The sequence below is a fragment of the Nycticebus coucang genome, chromosome 5, assembly GCF_027406575.1.
Source record: "Nycticebus coucang isolate mNycCou1 chromosome 5, mNycCou1.pri, whole genome shotgun sequence".
NCBI classification, from domain to species: domain Eukaryota; kingdom Metazoa; phylum Chordata; class Mammalia; order Primates; family Lorisidae; genus Nycticebus; species Nycticebus coucang.
In genome coordinates, this window is record NC_069784.1 from 115,573,550 (window position 1) to 115,597,473 (window position 23,924).

Here is a 23,924-nt window from a genome sequence, read left to right on the forward strand (position 1 = left end):
AGGCAGTTACAGTTATAAACAGGGTATTGCAATATTGGTGGGAAATATGTCATCACAGCTTTTTTTTTTTTAAAGTTTCTTCTTAATCTCTGTGAGATATATTCACATATCTAAGAGTTCTCTTTCCTGATAAACATTCTGTATTGTTAAATTTTAAGGTGATTTCTTAAATGAAATTTATGTTATTTAAGGCTTTTTTTAAGGTTCAGCTTCATAAACCATCCTTCTGGCAAATTCTCCTCCTTACCCCAACTTCAACCTCCTCTCTCTCTGTTCATCTTCGAGTGCAGCAGGGTTTATATACCACAGTCACAGCTTTACCCCAGCACAGTCAGCTTCTCTGTCCACATGACTAGTGGTTTCCAGTGGTGTCTCTCCCCTGTCACTTGAGTAGTTTGACCTTTCCTGTGACTTCTTAAAGGAAACTGGGCTGTTTGTGTCTGTCACACTTGGAAAAACACAGGAGGAGTTTGAATCAGTGTCCTTGCCATACTGGTGAGACCAGTTTCAAACTGCCTGCGCTCAGCAGCCAGGGGCAATGCCTTGTACAAAGGCCTTTCATTCCAGGGCTGGACCTGCTCAAACTTGTAGCTTTCCCGGGTGGGTGGGGCAACACCCTGCAACTGAATTCCCAAGAGGAGGCTGGATGGACCCTGGGTGTGTGTGCACGTGTGCAGGTGCTAGGGGAGAGGGACATGACAATCAGCCCAGGCGGGGTTAGCTCCTGTCACTTGTCTCCATCAGAACAGACTGGAAATGGGGTGGGAGGGCAGAGAAATGTATCAACCAACATGTATTTCAGAGAGAAGACCCCCCCGCCAATCTAGCTCTTTCCAAGTAGCTCTTGGAAGGGCTTAGTTGAGGACCCCTGTCTCAGCTGTAATTTGTGAAAAGATCAAGTGTGTGGTTTGTCAGAGACAACATACTTCCAGGTTAACTTTGAAAATAGAACAGCTTCATGCCTCTGAGTCCATTTAAATGTCCATTTAAAAGGAGAATATTTTTGTGTGGAGGTAGTGGAAGTGCTAAACAAAAAAAAAAAAATCAGGGCGGCGCCTGTGGCTCAGCGGGTAGGGCGCCGGTCCCATATGCCGGAGGTGGCGGGTTCAAACCCAGCCCTGGCCAAATTAAAAAAAAAAAAAAAAAATCACTCACTGACACTTGTTAAAGCACAGTAAGCTGGGTATTGTTCAGGACCATCCTGGTGGGTAAAGGGACCACTGCCATGAGGCCTTGTTGTAGGGGGATGAGATCAGGCTCTGTTCCAAAGATGGAGTCAGCAAGTGGGAATTTATAGCCAAGGAGCTGGGTAGGGGTCAGGGGATGGAGGATTAATTACTAAGAGGCCACATCTGGAGGACAGGGAATTCTGGCTACACTGACCTCACAGGACTCTCACTGAAGACAGGCCAGGGTGACCAGACCTCACCTCGGGGAGGGCTCAATAGGAGGAACCTGATCACTACTCAGTGGGGGGAGTTCCTGCTAAACTGACTGAGCAGGGTTCTTTACAAAACTGGATTTTACAAGGAAGTGCCCAGCTGGGCCAAGGTGATATGGTCAAGCACAGAATCTTTGTCAGAGAAGAGAGGGGAATATTCAGAGATAAACTCTGTATACTTGTTCTAAAATTACTGCTGATTAAATATCCAAGGCAAGTCTGGAAACATGGGTCCTTCATTCCCCTAAGCCCAGGGTTGTGGACATGGGCTTTCCTTCTACATAGGTTGGTTGGTTCTGGACAACTAACTATATTAAATGTTAGCATTTTGTATTGGTAATGGTTTTTAGGGGTAGAAGAAGTTAAAAAAGAAAATTCTTGAATTTAAAAGGAAAGGAAAAACCCCAAACCCAAATCTGTGTTACAGGATAGGGGATGAGGCCAGCATGGATGGACGGAAGGGCCCTGGCTCACTTTAGGCCAAGTCCATGCACTTGACGTTCTCACTTCCATTCTGTGAGTAAGTGCTGCTGCTCTCCCTTTATCACGTTTAACTTCTCTGTACAGCACTTAGCACCACCTGACATTTTGTGACATACAGTCCTGGCTTATTTATTAACTGTCTGCCCGCTCCACTAGAACAGAAGCTGAGTGGTGACCCCTCTGTCTCTAGCACTTAGAGCAAAACTAGGCAGGTGGTAGCCACTCCATAAATGCTGGTTGAATGAGGTCAGATATCTAAAACACTCCCCATTACAAAAATAACAACAACAAAAAAAAATCAGAAAAAAATTTTTTTCATATGACAGTTCTCTAGGAAGGAGAAGTTTTTCAAGATAAGTTTTAGAATACAGGAGATTATTAATATTTTGCTTTATTCCAGACTCTTTATTATTTTATTAATTCAAGGTAATTGGATAGATTTCCCTTTGTCTTTCTCTAATTCCTGTTTGGTAGATTAGACATAGTTAATTAGCTGCCCACCCAAGCCATTCCATATTTTTCTCCTTCCTGATAGAAGCTGTTTTTTCTCCCCAGGTATGTATGCTTCAAGGGCGGCTGGTAACCCCACCCCACCAAGGGTGGGTCAGGGTTGGACTGGATTTAATCATGCAGACATTGACAGTGTCTGGTTTAGGAAAGTGTGTGTAGATATTATTAATTCAGCCCATAGAGATATAAAGGGGTGGCTGCTGGAGAGCTTCTGGAGAGTTCTCTCTTAAAGGATCTTAAAAAGGGATTTGAGGAAGAAACATGCCCTCTTCCCCTCTGCTAGCCTGTGGTTGCTGTTGTCTGAGGATTGATGTTCAAAGCAGCTAGTTATTTGGGAACCATTTCTGGGGATAAACCTGAGAACCAAAGCTAGCTGCTAAGGATGCCAAAGTGAAAATGTGCAAACTTGGCTGGCACCTCAGTGAGTAGGGCACCGGATTCACACACTGAGGCTGGCAGGTTTAAGCCTGGTCTGGGCCTGCTAAACAACAAAGACAACTGCAACCAAAAAATAGCCGGGCATTGTGGCAGGTGCCTGTAGTCCCAGCTACTTGGGAGGCTGAGGCAAGAGAATCACTTCAGCCCAAGAGTTTGAGGTTGCTGTGAGCTGTGATGTTACAGCACTTTACTGAGGGTGACATAGTGAGACTCTATCTCAAAAAAAAAAAAAAAAAGAAAGAAAGAAAATGTGAAAACTCCTTGGTCCTTGATAACATCATTGGCTCCTTGAACTCACTAACCTTGAAGCCGCCCTCATTATTTAAGAACAGTGAACGGGAGATAAGTAGGTTTAAAAATGGTCTATCATAGTCCATTTGTCTAGTAGTCACTTCTCTGGTCATCTAAACTCCTCAGACCTTATCTGAGAATCAGGGAGGAAAAGCAAATAGCAGTTAGCAGTCAAACAGATGCTTTTGACAGATAGGCGTGAGCCCTGTGACTCGCATGCACAGTCCACATTTATTTATTCTGGGACTTCTGTGAAGTGATTCAAAAAGAAGTTATCCAAACTCTGAAGGCCACAGAACATTATCGCTAAGATACACTCTGCTGCCTCTTCTTTCTACCAAGGGAAGTCAAGTTCACAGAAGTTGAGATGAGACAGCCCATCAGAATCACCTGGAGTTGGTAAAACAGACAGTGAGCTTCAAGCATAGAGATTTTGATTTAATATAATGGAGCAGGGTGGAGGAAGCTGTTTTTACCAAGTTCCCAGCTGATCTGGGAAACTGCCAAGGGCAAGACACAGACGTGAATGACCTGAGGGCCCCAAGGCCTTCAGAGGGAGGAGCCCAGATGATGTGAGCTGTCTTGTCTCTTCTATTCTCAGTGCAATGAAGCAAAATGATTCGTGCACTTCTGTGGGTACCTTTTTATCTTACACTTACAATGCTACTTTGTGGGTTTGGAATGTATTTCATTTTAGGGAGCCCCAAACTTGACATGAATAATAAAGGAAATATTTTACTGTCACAAAAAACATAGAGGTAGGTCTGGCTGCAGTTGACGCTTACTCCAGTGGTTCAGCAATAAAAGCAAAAACTTGTCGCTTTCTGTCTCTCTGCCTTTGGACTCACAGCCCCGGTCTCACATTTCCTCCATTGTGCCCAGAAGAAAAATACATTTCTTTGGGCATCACTCTGATTTTGTGCTAGTTCAGGTCCATGCCCACTTGTGACCAATTGCTGTTGCTGAGAGATTAGCTTATGTGCTTTTTAGAGCTACAGAGTCAGCCTCTGAAGAATTATGTGGACCTCTAAATAGAAATTGAGGTTATTTTACTTAAAAAAGGCTAAGTAAATGAGGCGTGACAAAAGCTAAAGTTTCTTTCTTTACCATTCAACAAATACTAACTGAGCACATACTAAAAACCAAGCACAGCTCTGAGCGAACATAGTGTCAAAGTCCTTGGGGTATGTAGTTTATGTTTTAGTAAAATGAAACTAAAATGGGAAAAGGGAGATAACCAGGCCTCTCACTGCAGACAACAGTCCTCCCCTTATCCAATATTCCAAGGTTTTAGTTACCTATGGTCAATCTTGGTTCGAAAATACCAATGGAAACTTCCAGAATTAAATAATTTTAAAGTTTTCGGTGGTGGGCCACAGAGTAGCATGATGAAATCTGGTGCTGTCCTACTCCATCCCGAGTGAACCATTCCTTGGACCAGTGGATCCACGCTGTAGACGCTGGCCACCCATCAGTCACTCAGTAGCATCTGGTGCTCAGATCCTCGTCAGCACTGCAGTGCTGGTGTTCAAGTCAACCTTATTTGACTTCATAATGGCCCCAAAGCACAAGAGCAGTGATGCTGACCACTGAGATGGGCCAGAAGAAGCCCATCAAGTGCTTCCTTTAAGTGCAAAGGGGAAAGCTTTTGACTTAATAAGGAAAGAAAAAAATCTATAGAAAGAATGAATCCTCTGTCTGTGAAACCGTGAAGAAGGAAAAAGAAATGCACGCGTCATTCTTACAGGGTGTGTTGCTATCCACGGTTTGGAGCCTCATAGTAAACATTTTGGGGGTGCTTCACACGTCTGCACCCCTAGGAGCAGGGAAGGGTAAGGATCTAGTGATGCAATCCCCTGACTGCAGCTTGACTTAACTGACTTAAAATTTCTGACCTCTAGAACCCTAAGAAAAGAAATCTGTGCTTTTTTTAAGCCACTAAATTTGTAGCCATTTGTTAGAACAGCAGCAGGAAACTACTACAGGCAGCAATTTTCTTTTTCTATTTTCCAACTTTTATTCTGTTTTCATTCTTTATTTTAATTTATTTAGCCCCAGCCCAGCTGTGAGCACTCTGGCAGCTGCTGGGGACTGAGCAGTGAGTGAGACAGCAGTGGAGACAGGCATTAAATCATGAAAGGGCCCAAGAAAACTCAAAAGCGGCGCTTAGATTTCACTCCATCAAGTGTGAGGGACCCAGGCTTCAGCAGAGGCTCTGCGGTGGCAGTGAGGAAGAGCTCAGAGAGTGACAGTCTGCCTCTCCCAGGGATGTGTTTGGCAGTAGGAATTGTCAGCCTGCTGGAAACATGGGGGGATTCTGATTGCACCCAGACATAGCATCCCAAATTCCACTATTATCCTCCACTATCATATGGTTGCCTGTAGGGTGGCCTAAATAGTTTTTTGTTGGCAACAGGACCTGGACCTTCTGTACTGGTTGCAGTCAGGATTTCTTTCTCTACCCCAGCACCACACTGCCCAGAAGTTATGACTGAGTCTCCCACGCAGGAAGGTGAACTGCAGTTATGTAATGACTACGTGTCTGTATGCACGTAGCAGCCTTTACTCCCCACAAGCCGAGGCGGGTCTGGCCAGCCTGACGGGTATCAGATCGATAGCTGTGACTGTGCTAAGTGACAAAGACGACATAGTAAGACCTCACCTGGTCCAGGGGATCAGGGAAGTCTGCCCTGTGGTTGTGACATTTATGCTGGTATCTGAGGGTGAGAAGGACCAGGACAAAGACTTGGAGGATGAGGGTTCCATTTGGAGGAGACATGTGTCAAAGCCTTGGGATATCTTTGTTAACTCAGTAGTAGGCTTCCGAAGACGCATTAGAAAATAAAGATAGGGCGGCGCCTGTGGCTCAGTGAGTAGGGCGCCGGCCCCATATACCGAGGGTGGCGGGTTCAAACCCAGCCCCGGCCAAACTGCAACCAAAAAATAGCCGGGCGTTGTGGCGGGCGGCTGTAGTCCCAGCTACTCGGGAGGCTGAGGCAAGAATCGCGTAAGCCCAAGAGTTAGAGGTTGCTGTGAGCCGTGTGACGCCACGGCACTCTACCCGAGGGCGGTACAGTGAGACTCTGTCTCTACAAAAAAAAAAAAAAAAGAAAAAAGAAAATAAAGATAAGCAAAAAGTGGAAAATGTCAGTTGACAATAATCCCACGGCCCATACATAACCTTCTAACTTTTTATGTTCACGGGCATCCATATAACTATACATGGATCAGATTAAACAAATTATCCTTGGCTTAACAAATTATCCTTGGCTCAGCACCTGTAGCTCAAGCGGCTAAGGCGCCAGCCACATACACCAGAGCTGGCGGGTTCGAATCCAGCCTGGGCCTGCCAAACAACAAGGACAACTACAACCAAAAGTAGCTGGGCGTTGTGGTGGGCACTTGGAATCCCAGCTACTTGGAAGGGCGAGGCAAGAGAATCGCTTGAGCCCAGGAGTTTGAGGTTGCTGTGAGCTGTGACGCCACGGCACTCTACCCAGGGCAACAGCTTGAGACTCTGTCTCAAAAAAAAAAAAAAAAAAATTATGCAAAAAAAATGTTTTTTAAATTCTGTTCAGTTACCCTCATTCTTGCTTTGCCCATACCCAGCATTGCTCTCTCCTTCTCTTAAGACTTTATCATGTGATTCCTCACTTCCTTTATATACCAAACCCAGTCAGTGTTCTGTATGACACTGGCGTTCACATGGAAACCACGCCTAATACCCTGCGTACTCTGTTGAGCCTCTTACCCACTTAGGGGCCATAGCCTGTCCTTTCAGTAATTCGCATTCCAGTTCTCTCAACTCCTTTGCTCAAGCTTTTCACCATATTTATCATTTAAAATTCCAGCCTTTGATGGAACCAATTTCTTCCTTTCTCCCCTACGCACACCAGCCAGTTAGAGTTACAGGAGAAAGCCACCAGCAGGGTAGATTGCTTACTAGAAATTATTTTTTCTTCATTTTGGAAAATTTCAAGCTTAATCAAAACCATATAAACAAAATAGTTTGCATTGGTAATCCTCCTATTTGGGACTATTGGTGACCCACCACGCACAGCTAATTTTTTTTAGATTTTTTATTTTGTAGACATGGAGTCTTATTATGTTGCCCAGACTAGTCTCAAACTCCTGGTCTGAAGTGATCCACCCACCTTGGCCTCCCAAAATACGGGGATTACAAGCATTATCTACTGTGCCTGGCTCTAACTTCTTTTAATATATAGATTCCCTTTCCTTATTCTCTTTTTTCTAGGAAATAATTTTTTTAAAGTTACAATACATCATGAGTTCAGATCCATACTCCCAATTCAAGTTCGAGGAGGCAGGGTTTTTACTTAGTCATTCTATATGGTATCTGTGTGCCCTCTCTCTCAATAGGAAATCTTGGTTCCCCACAACATTAACATAATTACTCATTTTCTTTGTGCCATAATAGTACATGCATAACACTCCCAGAATAACAAAACTATCATCACCGTTCACAGTGTAATTACTGAAATCAGTTAAAAAATTTTTTTGGCAATTCTTTTTGTTCTTTGGAATATCACATTTAGGGATGGACAGTTAAATTTCAGTGCTTCAAAATAAAATAGTTCCTATCTGTGTGGTTATGTAAATAATTCATAAAAATTAGATTTTTAAAATCTTATTTTTGAGTTTTAGAGATTGTTGTTATCAAATACAATTTTGTTTGGGCTCAGTGCCTGTAGCTCAGCAGCTAGGGTGCCAGCCACATGCACCAGAGCTGGCAGGTTCAAATCCAGCCCAGGCCTGCCAAACAACAATGACAACTACAACCAAAACATAGCCGGGTGCTGTGGCAGGCACCTGTAGTCCCAGCTACTTGGGAGGCTGAGGCAAGAGAATCACTTAAGCCCAAGAGTTGGAGGTTGCTGTGAGCTGTGACACCATGGCACTCTACCGAGGGTGACATAGTGAAACTCTGTCTCACAAAAAAAAAAAAAAAAAAAAAAAAAAAATACAATTTTGTTTGATAATTATGTAAAAGACTTACAAAGTTACCGAAGTCAAATCTAGAAAACAGGGCACATTCTGAAAAATCCAGCTTCTACCTGTGTTCTCTGCTGTATGCTTTCCCTCCAAATCTCTTTACAACAAAAGTAAGCAAAATATTTCTGTAAAGGGTCAGATAGTAAATATCTTAGGCTGTGTAGGCTGAAGGATCTCTGTTGTAACTATTAACCTCTACCCCCCCTTAGTGTGAAAGCTCCATTGGCAATAGGAAAGCCAATGGGTGTGACTGTGTTCTATTAAAATTTTTTGCAAAAACAAGTGTCAGAAAAACATGGGTATAGTCCATAGGCCATACCTCTGCCCTACCGTCATCTGCAGTGAGTGTCCCAAGATCTTTAGTTCCAGCTCACTGCTTATCTCAGCTGGTTTCTGCCATCTTGCATCCATAGGGCTGAATCTAAAGGACAATTTTTCAGAGTTATCTTTTTTAGTGTCTTTACAGAAGCATCAAGTACTTGCTCCCCATAATGCTGTCTTCCCATGGTGTGCACGGTATGTGTTTGTCTGGCTTTACTCTGCCCCTTGTTCCTGTCCCTCCTGTGTTCTTTGTCTAATGATGAGTCATTTCTTTGTCATTTAATGTGGGCATTCCTTCAGTCAGTTTTAACCCTGCCATCTCTTTTAAATCTAAATTCTTGTTCTAGGCCACTAATCCATACCCATGATTTTATTTAACATTTTCTATATCAGTGATAAAGCAATTTTAATCTCTGGCCCAGCCAGCTCCTTTGAGCATCTTATCCTGTATCTAGTGGCTTAGTTGGTTTATTTTTGGATGTCTTGAAGATACCGCCAACCCACCATGTCATGTCCAAGTAAACATAGTTGTCTCAGTTAAAACTTGACCATTTTCTCCAGTTTCATAAATGGTACCACCAGCTGCTCAGCTTTAAAACTTCGAAACCCAAGAGTCTTCTAATCATCACTTATTGAATTACTCTCATTATCTTTTATATCTGTTCAACTCTCTACATCTGTATTGACACTGCCTCAGGCTAAGCCACCATTTCCTCTGGCCTGGGCTGCAGCCATGGCCTTCTGTCTCTCTGTCATTCTGGACTCCCTCACCCCTCCCTGTGCCATCTGTATTGCCTATTCAGACTGATATGGGACCATGTCATCACATCTCTGTTTAACATATTTAATTTAAAAGATTATAACCCTTAACATGGCATCCAAGACCTTGCCAGGATATGGCTCCTCTCGCTCCTTCAGTTTCATCTCTTCCCACTTTCTCCAAAGTTCTTTCTGCTTTGACCGTACTTACTGTTTTCACCTCCTCCGTGGAGCCATGTGTTGACCTCTACCTAGGAGGTTCTTTCACCTCTACTGCCCGCTTCTCCCAGTTGCCTCTAACCCACTCAGCCTTAGTTGAGAAGTCTCCCCACTGCTCTCTGGACGGCTGGTTCTCTCCATACTAGCATAGCACTGTGGATGTTTTCTCCAGAAGATTTACTACAGCTGTAATTTCACATTTATCTGTTGGATTTTTTAAAACTGATGCTTTCTTCCAAACCAGACTTTCTTGTTCATAAAGACAAGAATTGTGTCATTTTTGTTTTTGTTTTCTTTACTTGTCTTTTTTTTTGGTCTCATCATTATCATTATAACCCAAGACTATAAAAAGGGATCCAAAAAATAACTGATTTAATAAGTGACTCAATGAATTGCACAACCATAGCAAATGTTCACAGGACAATATAGTTTTTAAGTCATTGTGGATCATGTACTCCTTTGAGAAGGACTGTTCAAACCATACTTAAAAACTGTCAATCTGGTGGCATCCATAGCTCAGTGAGTAGGGTGCTGGCCACATACACCGAGGCTGGTGGTTTTGAACCTGACCTGGGCCTGCTAAAACAACAATGACAACTGCAACAACAACAAATAGCTCGGTGTTGTGGTTGGGCACCTGTAGTCCCAGTGACTTGGGAGGCTGAGGCAAGAGAATTGCTTAAGCCCAAGAGTTTGAGGTTGTGGGTGGTGCCTGTGGCTCAAAGGAGTAGGGCACTGGCCCCATACACCAGAAGTGGCAGATTCAAACCCGGCCCTGGCCAAAAAAAAAAAAAAAGAAAAGAAAAGAAAAAGAAAACAGAAAAAGAGTTTGAGGTTGCTATGAGCTGTGACACCACGGTACTCTACCCATGGTGACAGCTTGAGACTCTGTCTCAAAAACAAAAAAAAAACAAAAACAAGCAAACAAACAATCTGCTCCATAGAAAAAACACACCGCACCTTTATGCATAATTTGCCTGACATTTCAGGAAGTTTGTATGCTTCCTGAAGCTCGCATATGGATAAATAGTGCATGGAACCAAATTAAATGTCTTCAACCTTTATCATCATTTAAAATGACTTTATAGTATTCCATAGTCCAGATTTTGCTTAAGATTCTCTAGTTTTCTCTCTCTCCTTTTTTTGAGGCAGAGTCTCACTTCCCTGGGTAGAGTGCTATGGCATTATAGCTCACAGCAACCTCAAACTCTTGGGCTTGAGCAATCCTCTTACATCAGCATCCTGAGTAGCTGGGACTACAGGTGTACACCACTATGTCTGGCTAGTTTTCCTATTTTTAGTAGAGATGAGGTCTTGCTTTTTGCTCAGGCTGGTCACAAACACCTGAGCTCAATCAAGCTATTATCTAACTCATCCAAGTAGTAGTTTTCTCTTAATTTTGAAAACTAATTTTTTTTAAATTTCTACAATGTCTGCCTTTTTTTTTTCTTTTTATCCAAATGAACATTTAAAAAATTCACTCTCGAGGTGTGTGTGGGGGGGTGATTGGTGGGACCACACCTACGGTGCATCTTACAAGGGTTCAAGCGAAACTTACTAAATGTAGAATATAAATGTCTTACCACAATAACTAAGAAAATACCATGAAGGCTATGTTAACCAGTTTGATGAAAATATTTCAAATTGTATATAAAACCAGCACATTGTACCCCATGACTGCATTAATATACACAGCTACGATTTAATAAAAAAAAATTCACTCTTGTTATTACCTTGATTACTCCTTAAATATTTTAAGCATGCTTATGTTAAAATCTTTTGTATTGGTTCATTACCTCCAGTTCTTGGGGTGATAGATGTTTTGTTTCATTTGCTGACCTTCCCTCAGGGCGTTTTAGTTTGGAGGTTATTTTCCACGGAGAGCTGCTCTGGTTTGTGTGAACACACAGGGTGAGTGTTTTCAGGTTTATGTCTGCCTCACCGGGAACCCTTGGGTTTCTCATTTTGTCACCTGCTTTTATGTGTATATAGCAGCCTGGGGTCTCTAACAGTGCTAAGAGATCTAATATGGACCTTGTGCCTGTAGGAGAAGGCACACTTCCTTGTCCCTTCCCCCCAGGTCTGTGCGCTTCTCACTAGGAAAACACCTCCCGAGTCATTAAGACTGGACCCAACTTTCCTGTGGTGTTCAGCTCCCACTTATTATCTTGGTGTGTGCTTGTGTTTTAATTTCTATGACTTGCTGATTTCCTTTTTCATGACTTTTCTTTTTGAAGAGATTGTGCTTTATCATCTTGCAGTTATATTCCCTGGCATGTCTAGGTTTTTGAAAGTAGTGAATAGATTCCCTTTTCAACTCAGTCTTACTAATTTGAAGATTTATTAGATTTCCTAGATATACCATAACTGGTCTCAGACATTTAGTTTGTTTCCCCTGGCTTTTGCTATTATTAACACTTAGAAGACCATCCTTTAGGATGAAGAACAACAATGACAAAACGAAGAACATTCTGTAGTTAAATCCTAGGCTTAGGTTATCTTTCATCATTGTTTTGGGATAAACCCCTAGAAGATAAATCGTTGGATGGAAAGGCACATTTATATGGCCACTGGTATTTGTCACTGTCAACTTTCTTCCTTTTTCATGCAACTCGGGAGTTGCACAAACGCTGATGGTTCTAGATGTACATGTTCCAATTACCCATGTCATCTCCTTAAAGCCCCATTAGAACCTTCAGTGGGGACTAAAACTGGGGCATGAGCAGCACAGCAGACCTTATGCCATAAAGTGTTTGTAAAGAAGCCTGCAGACAAGACTTCGAGGTGCTACCTAGGCAACCAGGAAACAGGGACGTCTGCCAAGTCCACTTGCTCCTCTCCGGGCCTCTCCAAGCTGTTCTCCCAGTCATTTTCATCACGATTTTGGCAGCTTCTTTCTACTCCTTATCAGAAATTTAAGAGCAGGGAGTTAAATTCAAGTCCTGTCTTACTAAGCTTTGTTTTTTTTGCTAAGTACACGTTGTACATTCAGTGGCATGCTGCAAAGCATTATCATGAATTATTTAGATGAAACGATCCTTGTCACAATAACGAGCAAAGCACATTTTGTTCGTTGTCTCCTTACATGCTGTTATTTCTCTTCACAGACTTCTTACTCGGCAACGTTAACTAAGATGCAGTGAGCCGCAGTGTCATTACTGTAAAGTACCCCAGTTCTGCACAGATTTTTCTTTTCATATGATGGAAGCATTTTCCTTTCTTCCTGCTTAAGATTCATTATACTTGAATGTGCCCTTGTAGCAGCATGGATTAGGAACCAATTTAAAACACATGTAATTGAGGTTTACTTGTTAAAGTAACTTGTATTTAGTTCTTCTCTTCGCTCCGTTGGGATGGAACAATAGATGCTGGGAGGTGACGGGGAAGAGAGGAAAATCCACAGGTACTAAGAGCCTTCTTTGGAAGGGAGAAAAGGAGGCTGAAAACATGTCTGTTTTGCCTGTTTTTTTTTTTTTTTTTTTGGAGACAGAGTCTTACTCTGTTGCCAGGCTAGCGTGCAGTGATGTCATCATAGCCCACCGTAACCTCAAACTCCTGGGTTCAAATGAGCCTCTTGCCTCCTACCTCAGCCTCTTGGGTAGCAAGGACTATAGTTGGGTGCCATCATGCCTGTCTAATTTTTTATTTTTAATAGAGACAGGGTTTTGCTCTTGCTCCAGGGTCTTGAACTTGCTCTTGAACTTTGCTCTTGCTCTGGTCTTGAACTCTTGAGCTCATGCAATCTTCCTACCTCGGCCTCCCAGAATGCTAAGATTGCCTTTTATTTTATTAATCTGTTTCATAATTCCAAGTAAATGAAAGTAAATTTTATCTCAAAGAATAGCAAGATGACTCTGATGCCCACCTCAGACAGTGAGGAGTGCGGATGGTTGTCCACTGGAACTTAGCTGTTCTTGATGTTGTCAGTGTCATTCAGCTTGAAGGTTGATCTCTAACCGAAGAAATTACGCAGTTATCACATGTGCTTTATCACCAACACCAAGGAGAGTCCCCATGTGCTCCTTTTGTCTATGGAGACTCCACGCTACCAGGACAGGTGCAGCCCCCTTCTCTGCCCCTCTGATCATAGATACATGCACACACACACACTTTCCTCAAACTGGAATGCCAACCTGTTTTGTCCCAGATGTGACAAGTCTATAAGGACAGGGATCAAGAAAGAGAAGTGGGCCAGGTGCGGTGGCTCAGACCTGTAATCCCAGCACTCTGGGAGGCCGAGGAGGGAGGATCAATTGAGCTCAGGAGTTTGCGACCAGCCTGAGCAAGAATGAGACACTGTTGCTACTAAATAAAATAAATAAATAAATAAGCTGGGCATTGTGGTAGGTGCCTATAGTCCCAGCTATTTGGGAGACTGACTCAGGAGGATACCCTGAACCCAGGAGTTTGAGGTTTCTGTGAGCTAGGCTAAGGGCACGGCACTCAAGCTTGGGCAACAGAGTGAGACTCTGTCTCACACACAAAAAAAAAGGAAAGAAAGAAAGAAAAGAAAAAGGAAGAAAGAAAGAAAAGGAAAAGGTAAGAAAAGAAAAGACAAGTAAAGAAAAGAGAAGAAAAGAGTAATGACGTAAAGAAAGGCCAGAGGAATAGCTCACAGATAAGTCAGTCATCACTAAACCTTGGAAGAGATGGGGGTAGCTGCTGCTGCTGCTTCCTGTTTTTCCAATCTTTGTATTTTGCAAAGATGTCTAACTTACGGAAAAATTGAAAGAGTAGTACCAATAATTCCTTAATACTTTTCGCCGAATTCCTCCTTGTAACATTTCAATAGTTAACAGCTAACTAGTTAACATTTTACTGTCTTTTGCCTTATTATTCTGAATCATTTGAGAATAAACTGCAAACATGATGATGCCTATTACTCTAAGCATGTTGATGTGTGTTTCCTAAAAATCCAGGCACTCTGTTGAAAAAGCAAAGTACATCCATCCACGTCAGGAAATCACTTCTGATATAATATTACCATCCAATTCAGGGACTCTGTTCAGGTATTCCTGATTGTCCCAACCATGTCCTTTATAATCACCCTTTCCTTCTTGGGCCATAGTCCAGTCCAGGGTCATCTATTGTATTTAGTTTTCATGCCTCTAAATCCACTTTCAATGTGGAGTAATGCTCAGTTTTTCCCAGTCTTTTACTGACAGTTTTGAAGAGCACATGGCCCTTGATTTATGGTTGGCTGTTGTTTCCTCAAGATGTTCAGGTTATGTGTTCTTGACAAAAATAACACAGAAGGGATGCTGTGCTCTTCTCGGAAAATCATGTTGGGGGCCATCCCAAGTCAATTTGTCCTGTCATTATCATTGCTGTTGATGACTTCATCCCTTGGTTTAGATGGTTACTTATTAAGTATTTAGTACTTATTAATTAATAAGTAAAAAGTGTTTGAGTGATTACTCGCAAGTTAATTAAAAAGTATTTGAATCTATGAAAATATCCTGTTCCTCGTCATACTCCCCCACTAGTTTTAGCATTCACTGATCATCTTATCTGAAATAATCATCACTGTGATGGCCTCCCAGTGCTGATTTCCCAGTCTCTTAATTCCTTCTCTGTGCATTAATTGGTAAATTGGTATTCTGTTGCAAGGTAGTTTTCCTGCTTATTTATTTAGTCATGTAGATATTTATATCAGTATGGACTTGCGACTCCTGCTTTATTTAACAGGCTATAATACATTACATTAATTACGTATTTTAATGCTCAAACTATTCTGTGTTTTTTGCCAGTGGGAGCCCCTTTAAATTGGCTTCTGTGTTCTTTTGACATCTCCATCATTCTTTAAGGACTTTCTTACTACCTGGAGTCACAAGATGTTCTGGGCCCATCTTATACTTTCCTTGCCCCTATTCTGGTATCAGCCATTTCTCTAATAAGTCCTGGTCTATTTTATTGGAGAACAGAATTGGAAAACCAAGGTCTGGGTTCATTGTATGATCATTGCTTCTGGGTGAACAGGAAATGTTTGTATGCACACATATACACTCATCTGTCTCTATTTGTACATCATCCATGTCACACACACACGTATACATGTATAAAACCATGAGACTTTACACTGATAGCTCCAATTTCAATCCACCTCTGCATGGATCATTCTAGCCTTCTTCCTTTACATATTTGTACATTCTTTTTCCAAAAGTCAGAAACCTGGCTCCTATAATCTTCAATAGATTTATTTTCTCCTTGGCTAGGAGTTGCCAAGTAAAGGGGTTATGGACACACATAACTTGTTCAATGCAGGTATGGAATAGCACATGCTAGTAAAACCCTAAGAACAGAGAAGTGGCCGAGCTCATGACCTCTTCAAATTTTGTCATCCCACAGCGCAGGCAAGTGGGAGACAAACCGTACGAACTTTGGCTAATGCGTGAGTGTGAGTAGAGATTCTGCACCCATGTTGGTATAGACACAGAGGATGCTAAAAACGGTATACACATTTTAAGAAAGAAAAAAAAATCTGTATAAAATTTGGAATACGCAAGTCACATTTAACTTCTGCAATTATAAAAGGTGCTCAATGTGACTCACGGTGATCTTTCATTATCCGTATATGTCAGATATTACACTTTTAATAGATTTTTCCTTTCTTAATATGTATATACATTTTTGGGGGACCCTCTCTATTTATAGAGTATGAGAGGAGTACAGAGAAAATTTACAGGACTGGGTACCAATGGTAGCTTCTTAATCAAGGATGCTGCCCTGTTATTAAGGGAGTCTTTGACTTTAGCAGTTGCTCCTCCACTGAGCGTGTTGACTTTCTACCACGCCTGCAGAAAGGGGCCACCTGAATATGTCTCTTCCCAGTCTAGCTCCTGGAATTTGACAGCAAGAGTAATTAAGGAAAAAAGAGAGAGAACATACATGATCAGTATCAGGAATGAAAAAGAAGATGTGCTACAGATCCTATAGACATTAAAAGATAATAAAAAATAAGCAATTTTTTTATTTTTGAATCAAGTAATTTATATAGTTGTTTTGCAGATTCCTCAGTTGTTTGTAATAGCTGCTTCGAAGAGTCTGCATACGTTAAATGAACTGAGACAGTTTTACTCCAACATTTATCCCTTTTTTTTCTTGCTTTGTTGAGCTGGCATGACCTCTAGTTGTTAAATTGAAGTATACAGAGTCGACATTCTCGCTTTATTCCTGATGTTGGGGGAAGGCATTTAATATTTTACACCTAAGTATTATATAGCTATAGGTTTCTTTCTTCTCTTTTCTTTTCTTTCTTCTTTCCTCCCTCACTTCTTTCCTTTTCTTTCTTTCCTTTTTTTTTGGGATGATCTCACTCTGTTGCCCAGGCTACAGTGCCATGGCCTCAGCTTAGCTCATAGCAACCTTAAACTTCTGAGCTCAAGCAATCCTCTTGCCTCAGCCTCCCAAGTTGTTGGGACTATAGGCTCCTACCACCACACCCAGCTAATTTTTCTGGTCTTGCTCTTGCTCAGACTGGTCTCAAACTCCTGACCTTGGGAAGTCATTGTAGTGTTTTACTTTTGTGACATTATCTAATTTACGTTTAAAAAAAAAAATCCCTTGGGCTGCTGTGTGGAGAATGAACTCAAGGAAGACTAGAACCTGGACTCTTCCCATGGAGACAAATCCCCAGGCTGCTGCGGTCCTGTAAGAGAGAGGTATAAGTACCTTGGACCAGAGCAACAGCAGCAGAAATGGAGAGAACAGTTGAATTGGGGGACATATTTCTGAGGTAGAGCTGACAGGACTTGCTGGCTTATTGATTTGGGATAAAGAAAAAGGGAAACAAAAACAGTTTTATGTCTTAAACAATTAGATTTATTCTAGATTTTTTTATTCTTATGAATTTTACCTATTATCTTCCTCTTTAGAATGGATTAGTGAAAGTAGACACAGTATTTTTTTTTTTTTTTTTTTCAGATTTTGGCGGGGGCTGGGTTTGAATCTGGCACCTCTGGTATATGGGGCTGGCACCCTACTCCTTTGAGCCACAGACGCCGCCCAGACACAGTATTTTTTATCTACCTTTATGTTACTTAGTATTTTATTATTTTTTATAGGTAGGACATTAGAGAAAGAATAATGACTAATATTTATACCGGATTTTTAATCAATGTTAGAAATTAGTGTTCTGAACTAAATTTCTGCATCTTTTTTTTTTTTTAGGTTTGTCCAAGACTGGTTTTCAGAAAGGAAGCAAGTAGCCAGAGTGGATTTCTGTGCAGCGTTACCACGTGTCCTGTCTCTGCACGTTTTCTCCTTTCTGAATCCAAAAGATTTGTGTGCAGCTGCGCAAGTCAGCTGGTTCTGGAAGTTTTTAACTGAACAGGTTTATCACTTGTCACTTCCTAGTAACAGGGCACAAATACAACTGTCATCTGTAATGAGACATTGGGGTGGCAACCTTCCCGTCAGACGAAAGCAGAGGGTACCTGAACGATAATTAACTTCCCCTTCAGAGCAAAAAATGGGGATAAGTGAAATGGAGTGATTTATTTCTCTATTTCATTGGAATAATGTACAGCTCCTGATTTATTTATCAGTGTGACAAATATAAACATTTATAATGTGATAATTTGAGTCTCTGGTAAATAAATAAGGGTCTGTACACTACTGTAATAATTCATGCAAATATTCAATGTAATTATTTAGAAAACATTTTATTTTGGCTAAAGAGGTTCATTTTTCTTCATGAAAAATAATTTAGGCTTTGGGTTTTGTATTATATTATTTTATTTACGATAACTCAGATTTAGGAAATTGCTACACAATCACACCCTCAAGAGATTCCTCTTTGGCTCATATTTGTTGAACACGTAGCTGAGTCTTTCAACAGCAGTTAGAAAGCAGTTAACAGCGCAGCTGTTTAAAATCGACATCCTCTGCCAATAGGCTGCTGGCCTATTTGTCTCTTCATTGTCTTTTAAAAGATTTACTGAAATGTAACATAATGATAGCCATACTTTAAAGATAAGTCACTAATTTGGTTTACAAAATTATGTAAAATTTTTGGCTGGGTCAGGTGATTCATACCTATAATGCCAGCACTTTGGGAGGCCAAAGTGGGAGGATTGCTTGAGGCCTGGAGTTTAAGACCAGCCTGGACAATGTAGCAAGCCTCCCATCTGTACAATAAATATTTAAAAATTAGCTGGTGTGGTGGTTCGTGACTATAGTCCCTGGTACTTGGGACATTGAGGCAGGAGGATCACTTGAGCAATATCAAAATAGCCTGTTGTCTTCTGGCTTCCATAACTTTTTCTTAAGCAGCCAGAAGCTCTATTGTTATTCTTTAAAACATAATATTTTTATTGGCTCTAGTTACTTTTTGAATTTTTTTCTTTGTGTTTTATTTTTAGCAACTTTATTATGAGGTACCTAGGTGTGTGTCTATGTGTGAAAGTTCCATAAAAATTTAACTGTCAACCTAGAAATTAAATTCTCATTGAAAATTTCCTTCAAATATTAAGGTGAAATAAAGATATTTTCAGACAAACAAAAACTAAGAGAATTTATAAGCAACAGATTTATCTTTCAGTCCAGCAATTATTTCTCTAATTAGATTCTACTCCTTAAACTTGTCTATTGAGTTTTAAGTTTTTTGTTTTTTTTTTGTAGAGACAGAGTCTCACTTTATGGCCCTCGGTAGAGTGCTGTGGCCACACACAGCTCACAGCAACCTCCAACTCCTGGGCTTAAGCAATTCTCTTGCCTCAGCCTCCCGAGTAGCTGGGACTACAGGCGCCCGCCACAACGCCTGGCTATTTTTTGGTTGCAGTTTGGCCGGGGCTGGGTTTGAACCCGCCACTCTCGGTATATGGGGCCGGCGCCCTACCAACTGAGCCACAGGCGCCGCCCTAAGTTTTTATTTATTTATTTTTTATTGTTAAGTCATAGCTGTGTACATTAGTGCAATCAAGGGGTACAATGTGCGGGATTCATATACAATCTGAAATATTCTCGTCAAACTGTTCAACGTAGCCTTCATGGCATTTTCTTAGCTACTGTATGTAGGCATCTGTATTCTGCCTTTAGGAGTTTTAAGTTTTGGTTATCGTATTTTTCATAGAATGCTGATTTGATTCTTTTGCCAAAATTTTCCACCTACTCATTTAATTTCTTAAACATATTAATTATAGGATGTTTTTCTTCCCCAGGGTTCATGCCTGATGATTATGTTTTTATCTCCAGAGACTCTCTCCATAGTTACTAAAAACTAAAAATGGAAACAAACAATTCTGGTCTCGGGTGTTTTCATGCTAATTTTGATCGATTTTAATTGAGTACCAGATACTGAGTATAAAAAATTGATGTGATAATTTGAGTCTCTGGATAATGTTATCTTCCTCCAGGGAGAATTTGCTTTTGCTCCTGGCATGTGCTCAGGCTAGGAATAGATCATGGAAATCCAATCGGGTAATGAAGTGTTTCAAAGCTGGCTTCAGCCCTTGCAATAGTCTCCTCCTTGAAAAGGATCTCATCTGAAAGCCGAGCATGATCACCAGGGTGCTTCCTCTTTGTGGGCTCTGAATTTCAATTTGTGTCCTTTCTTCCATGTGACAATGCCTGATTTTTTTTTTTTTTTAACTTCTTACTCTTTTTGTCATAGCTTTCTGCTCTGCTTCTCAGCCTACTAAGCTTTACTTTGGAATTGGTGAATGCTTTCAAGCAAAACGCAATGCCGAACATCAGGCTGACCTCTCCGGGTTTCCCTTCTCCCTGGGGCGTTATTGGTTGTATAAGTCCTTGTTGCATTGACAGCCGTACAATATAGCTTTCAAATAATGGTTTCTGTAATGTCTGGTCTACATATTTGATTATATGGAACCACATGAAATTTGCTGTTTTCATATGTTCAAATGGTTGCAGATTGGCAATATTACGTGGTTCAATCCAAATTATTCTCATTGAAACAAACTATTCCATCATTGCTAAAAGCTGAATTCTCAGAATCTAGGGTTAATATAGCCAAATGCCAAGGGAATATTGAATGAGTCTCACAAAGATAACATATTCATATATAATATATATATGTTCATCAATGAATATTTTTCCTATGGAGTAAGGTATGTTTCTTATTTCTGAGACAAGTTTAGATGACAAGTCAATGGCACCAGAAATCTCAATGTAATAAATAAAAGTACCTGTGTATCTGAAAACATTATTGCTAAAAATCTGTCCTAAAAAATTTTGCAACTCAAATAGGCATCTTCAATGGATTACTTAAAAATATTTTTTCATGGGCGGCGCCTGTGGCTCAGTCGGTAAGGCGCCGGCCCCATATACCGAGGGTGGCGGGTTCAAACCCGGCCCCGGCCAAACTGCAACCAAAAAATAGCTGGGCATTGTGGCGGGTGCCTGTAGTCCCAGCTACTCGGGAGGCTGAGGCAAGAGAATCGCTTAAGCCCAGGAGTTGGAGGTTGCTGTGAGCTGTGTGAGGCCACGGCACTCTACCGAGGGCCAGAAAGTGAGACTCTGTCTCTACAAAAAAAAAAATAAATAAATAAATAAAGTTTAAAAAATATATATATTTTTTCATGAAAATTACAATTCTGGAGTGGCGCCTGTGGCTCAATGGAGTAGGGTGCCAGCCCCATATGCCGGAGGTGGTGGGTTCAAACCCAGCCCCGACCAAAAACTGCAAGAAAAAAAAAAATTACAATTCTGTATTTAACCAAAATGTCAAATAAATTGAAATAAAAAAAATTTGCAACTCATCTTACTCTTTTCCTTTTTTCTGAAGGATTGCTTATGGATGCCCAAATGCATTAAGTTTGGATGGTTTTTGCCCTATACTCCAACAGATAATGAGTTTGGGGCTTGGAAGCACCATTATATTGCCTGTGTGTCCAACTTAGATTGGCTGACACCTAGGGAAGCTGGGGCTATTTATGGGACACTGAATGAACCCAAAACAGAAGATGAAGAGCTAGTGGAGAGACAACGAGAAAAGTGCCTCAGAAGAATGATTTGGGGAGAAATTGTACTACGTGAGAGTGAGTAACATTTAAAAAATTTCTAAGTATTATAGAAGCATACTTAGAAATCCTCACAGATGATGATAGCCCTGTCTTTCTGGAATAGAGTGTGGGTGGCACTCTTTAAAGTATGTTCAAGATGACCTCCTTTTTACTTTATTGTGTATTTCTTGGGTTTTTTTGACTGTTTTGTTATTTTTTTGAGACAGAGTGAGACTCTTATTAGGCCTAGACTAAGGTGAAAAAATATCAGGTAACTCCTGGCAAATTTTGGGGCTGCAACCCTCAACAAAATGGAATATCTGGTTCACTCCCAAAATAGATGGGAAAATACTCACTGACTTCTTGCTTGACTAACTCCCTGAGAAATGGACTGGGAGGTACCACTGTCCCTGGACTGACCTTTAAGAAATACCAGGTGGGGCTCGGCACCTGTGGCTCAAGCGGTTAAGGCGCCAGCCACATACACCTGAGTTGGTGGGTTCAAATCCAGCTTGGGCCCTCCAAACAACAATGATGGCTGCAGCCAAAAAAAAAAAAAAAAAATAGCCGGGCGTTGTGGTGGTGCCTGTAGTCCCAGCTACTTGGGAGGTGGAGGCAGGAGAATCGCGTGAGCCCAGGAGTTGGAGGTTGCTGTGAGCTGTGGTGCCACAGCACTCTACCCAGGGCGACAGATTGAAGCTCTGTCTCAAAAAAAAAAAAAAAAAAAGAAAGAAATACCAGGTGGGAAAGTACTGAAACAAAGATGTATGACTAACTAACCGCAAAATTCTGCTTCTGTACAATGCTTGCTAACCTAATTGGATGCACCTGGGCAGTCTGAGTGCCAACCAGGATACAGACTAACCCCTAAAAATCCAACCCCTTAAGTACTTGGGGCTGCTCTCAGAAACCCCATGGTGGGACACTGAGGCAACTGCCAGCGGCTCTTCAATAAAAGGACTCCTCTTTAAATTTGGCTCTCTGGCAGTATGGTCTTTGACTCCTGGGCATAACACTGTCATCCTGGGTAGAGTGCTGTGGCATCATAGTTCATAGCAACCTCAAACTCCTGGGCTCAAGTGATCCTCTTGTCTCAGCCTCCTGAGTAGCTAGGATTATAGGCATGTACTACTATGCCCAGCTAGTTTTTCTATTTTTGTAGAGACAGAGTTTTGCTCTTCTTCAGGCTCATCTTGAATTCCTGAGCTCAAGCAATCTACCTGCCTCAGCCCCAAGGAGTGGGCGTGAGCCACTTTGCCGAGCCTTTATTGTGTATTTCAAATTAATTGATAAGAAAAACAAATAGAGATTTCAGATGCCATACATAAGGTTAAATATCAGTGCCTCTATCGTCATCCTAGTTCCTTTCAGCTTCATAAGACCAAAAACAAGGAGGAGGAAGAAATATGAACATAGGCAAAAGCAAATAAATAGATTCAGGTCAGAAGAATTGGGACTGGTGGAAAAGGAGGAGAAATGAAAGTGAGAACAGAAGCAGAAAGGAGGAGGAAAGAGAGGAGAGACAGGACATGCCTTCAGCTGAGTTTTCTGATTTCCACAATGTATAAAAGAGAACAGTAAAACTGATTTGATTTTCTGCCATCTTTTTTTCCCTTCCTGACTCACTCTCTGGTGAGATCCTAAAAAAATAGGAAATAACTTGAAGCCCAAGGGAAGGGCACAAATGAATGTGAAGCCTATGATTGACTAACTGGTCTTCACAAGAAAGGAATTGCTTATTCTCTGAGCTTTGTTTCTTGACCCGAAATGACTGGTACTTCGCAGCCACAGTGCTGAGAGGATAAGAAATCCAAACAAAGTGTGTGAACACGGCTATAATTGTTGTCATTTGGAATATTGCCCTGGTACAGTTTTATTTTTGATGCCTTTTTCTATGTAGACTTGGCTGGGAGAAGCATGAAGTAATCACCCCAGCCTGCTGCTGTTTGTTTTTCAGAGGAGTTATTCAAAGTTCGACCCCCTTGGGTGAGTGGGACATGTTGCTCTAGTTTGTTAAAACCCAAATGCCAGCCTCGCCTCGCCCGAACTGTGAGAGAACGAGTGGGATTACACGAAGCTTTGGAGAAACAACTTGTTTTGACATCGTTAGAAGCCTTGCCCAAGCGGTAAGCAAACTTCCATCCACTAAAGGATCATCCTGTGATACCAAGAATTCATTCTAGAATAATTTAGTTAACATGCAGAAATCTTGCATACTTACATGGCTCCTCTCCTATGAAATATCAATAGAAATAATTGTTTGATTTTCAGAAACAGTGGTCTTAAAATTTCTTTCTGATGAGGGAAATACAGAATGCTCAAAACCTATGTTTTAAATACCATCTTTTTCTGAGATGGGGTCTTGCTATGTTGCCCAGCCTGGTCTCAAACTTACAGGTTCAAGCGATCCTCCTGCTTGTAGCTGAGTCTACAGGCACATGCTTTAAATATTCTTAACCAACCAAAGAGGCTATATTGTGGATGTA

The 23,924-nt window shown here is 41.3% G+C and overlaps 1 protein-coding gene across 1 annotated transcript in view; it reads left to right on the forward strand.

Annotated features, from left to right (window-relative positions):
• ECT2L (epithelial cell transforming 2 like) overlaps nt 1–23,924 on the forward strand; it is an 80,729-nt gene that overhangs the window by 4,376 nt on the left and 52,429 nt on the right. The window contains exons 3-5 of the mRNA XM_053590613.1: nt 17,645–17,807; nt 21,222–21,474; nt 23,396–23,564. Coding sequence (XP_053446588.1) covers nt 17,645–17,807; nt 21,222–21,474; nt 23,396–23,564 — 585 coding nt within the window. The remainder of the gene's footprint in view (nt 1–17,644; nt 17,808–21,221; nt 21,475–23,395; nt 23,565–23,924) is intronic.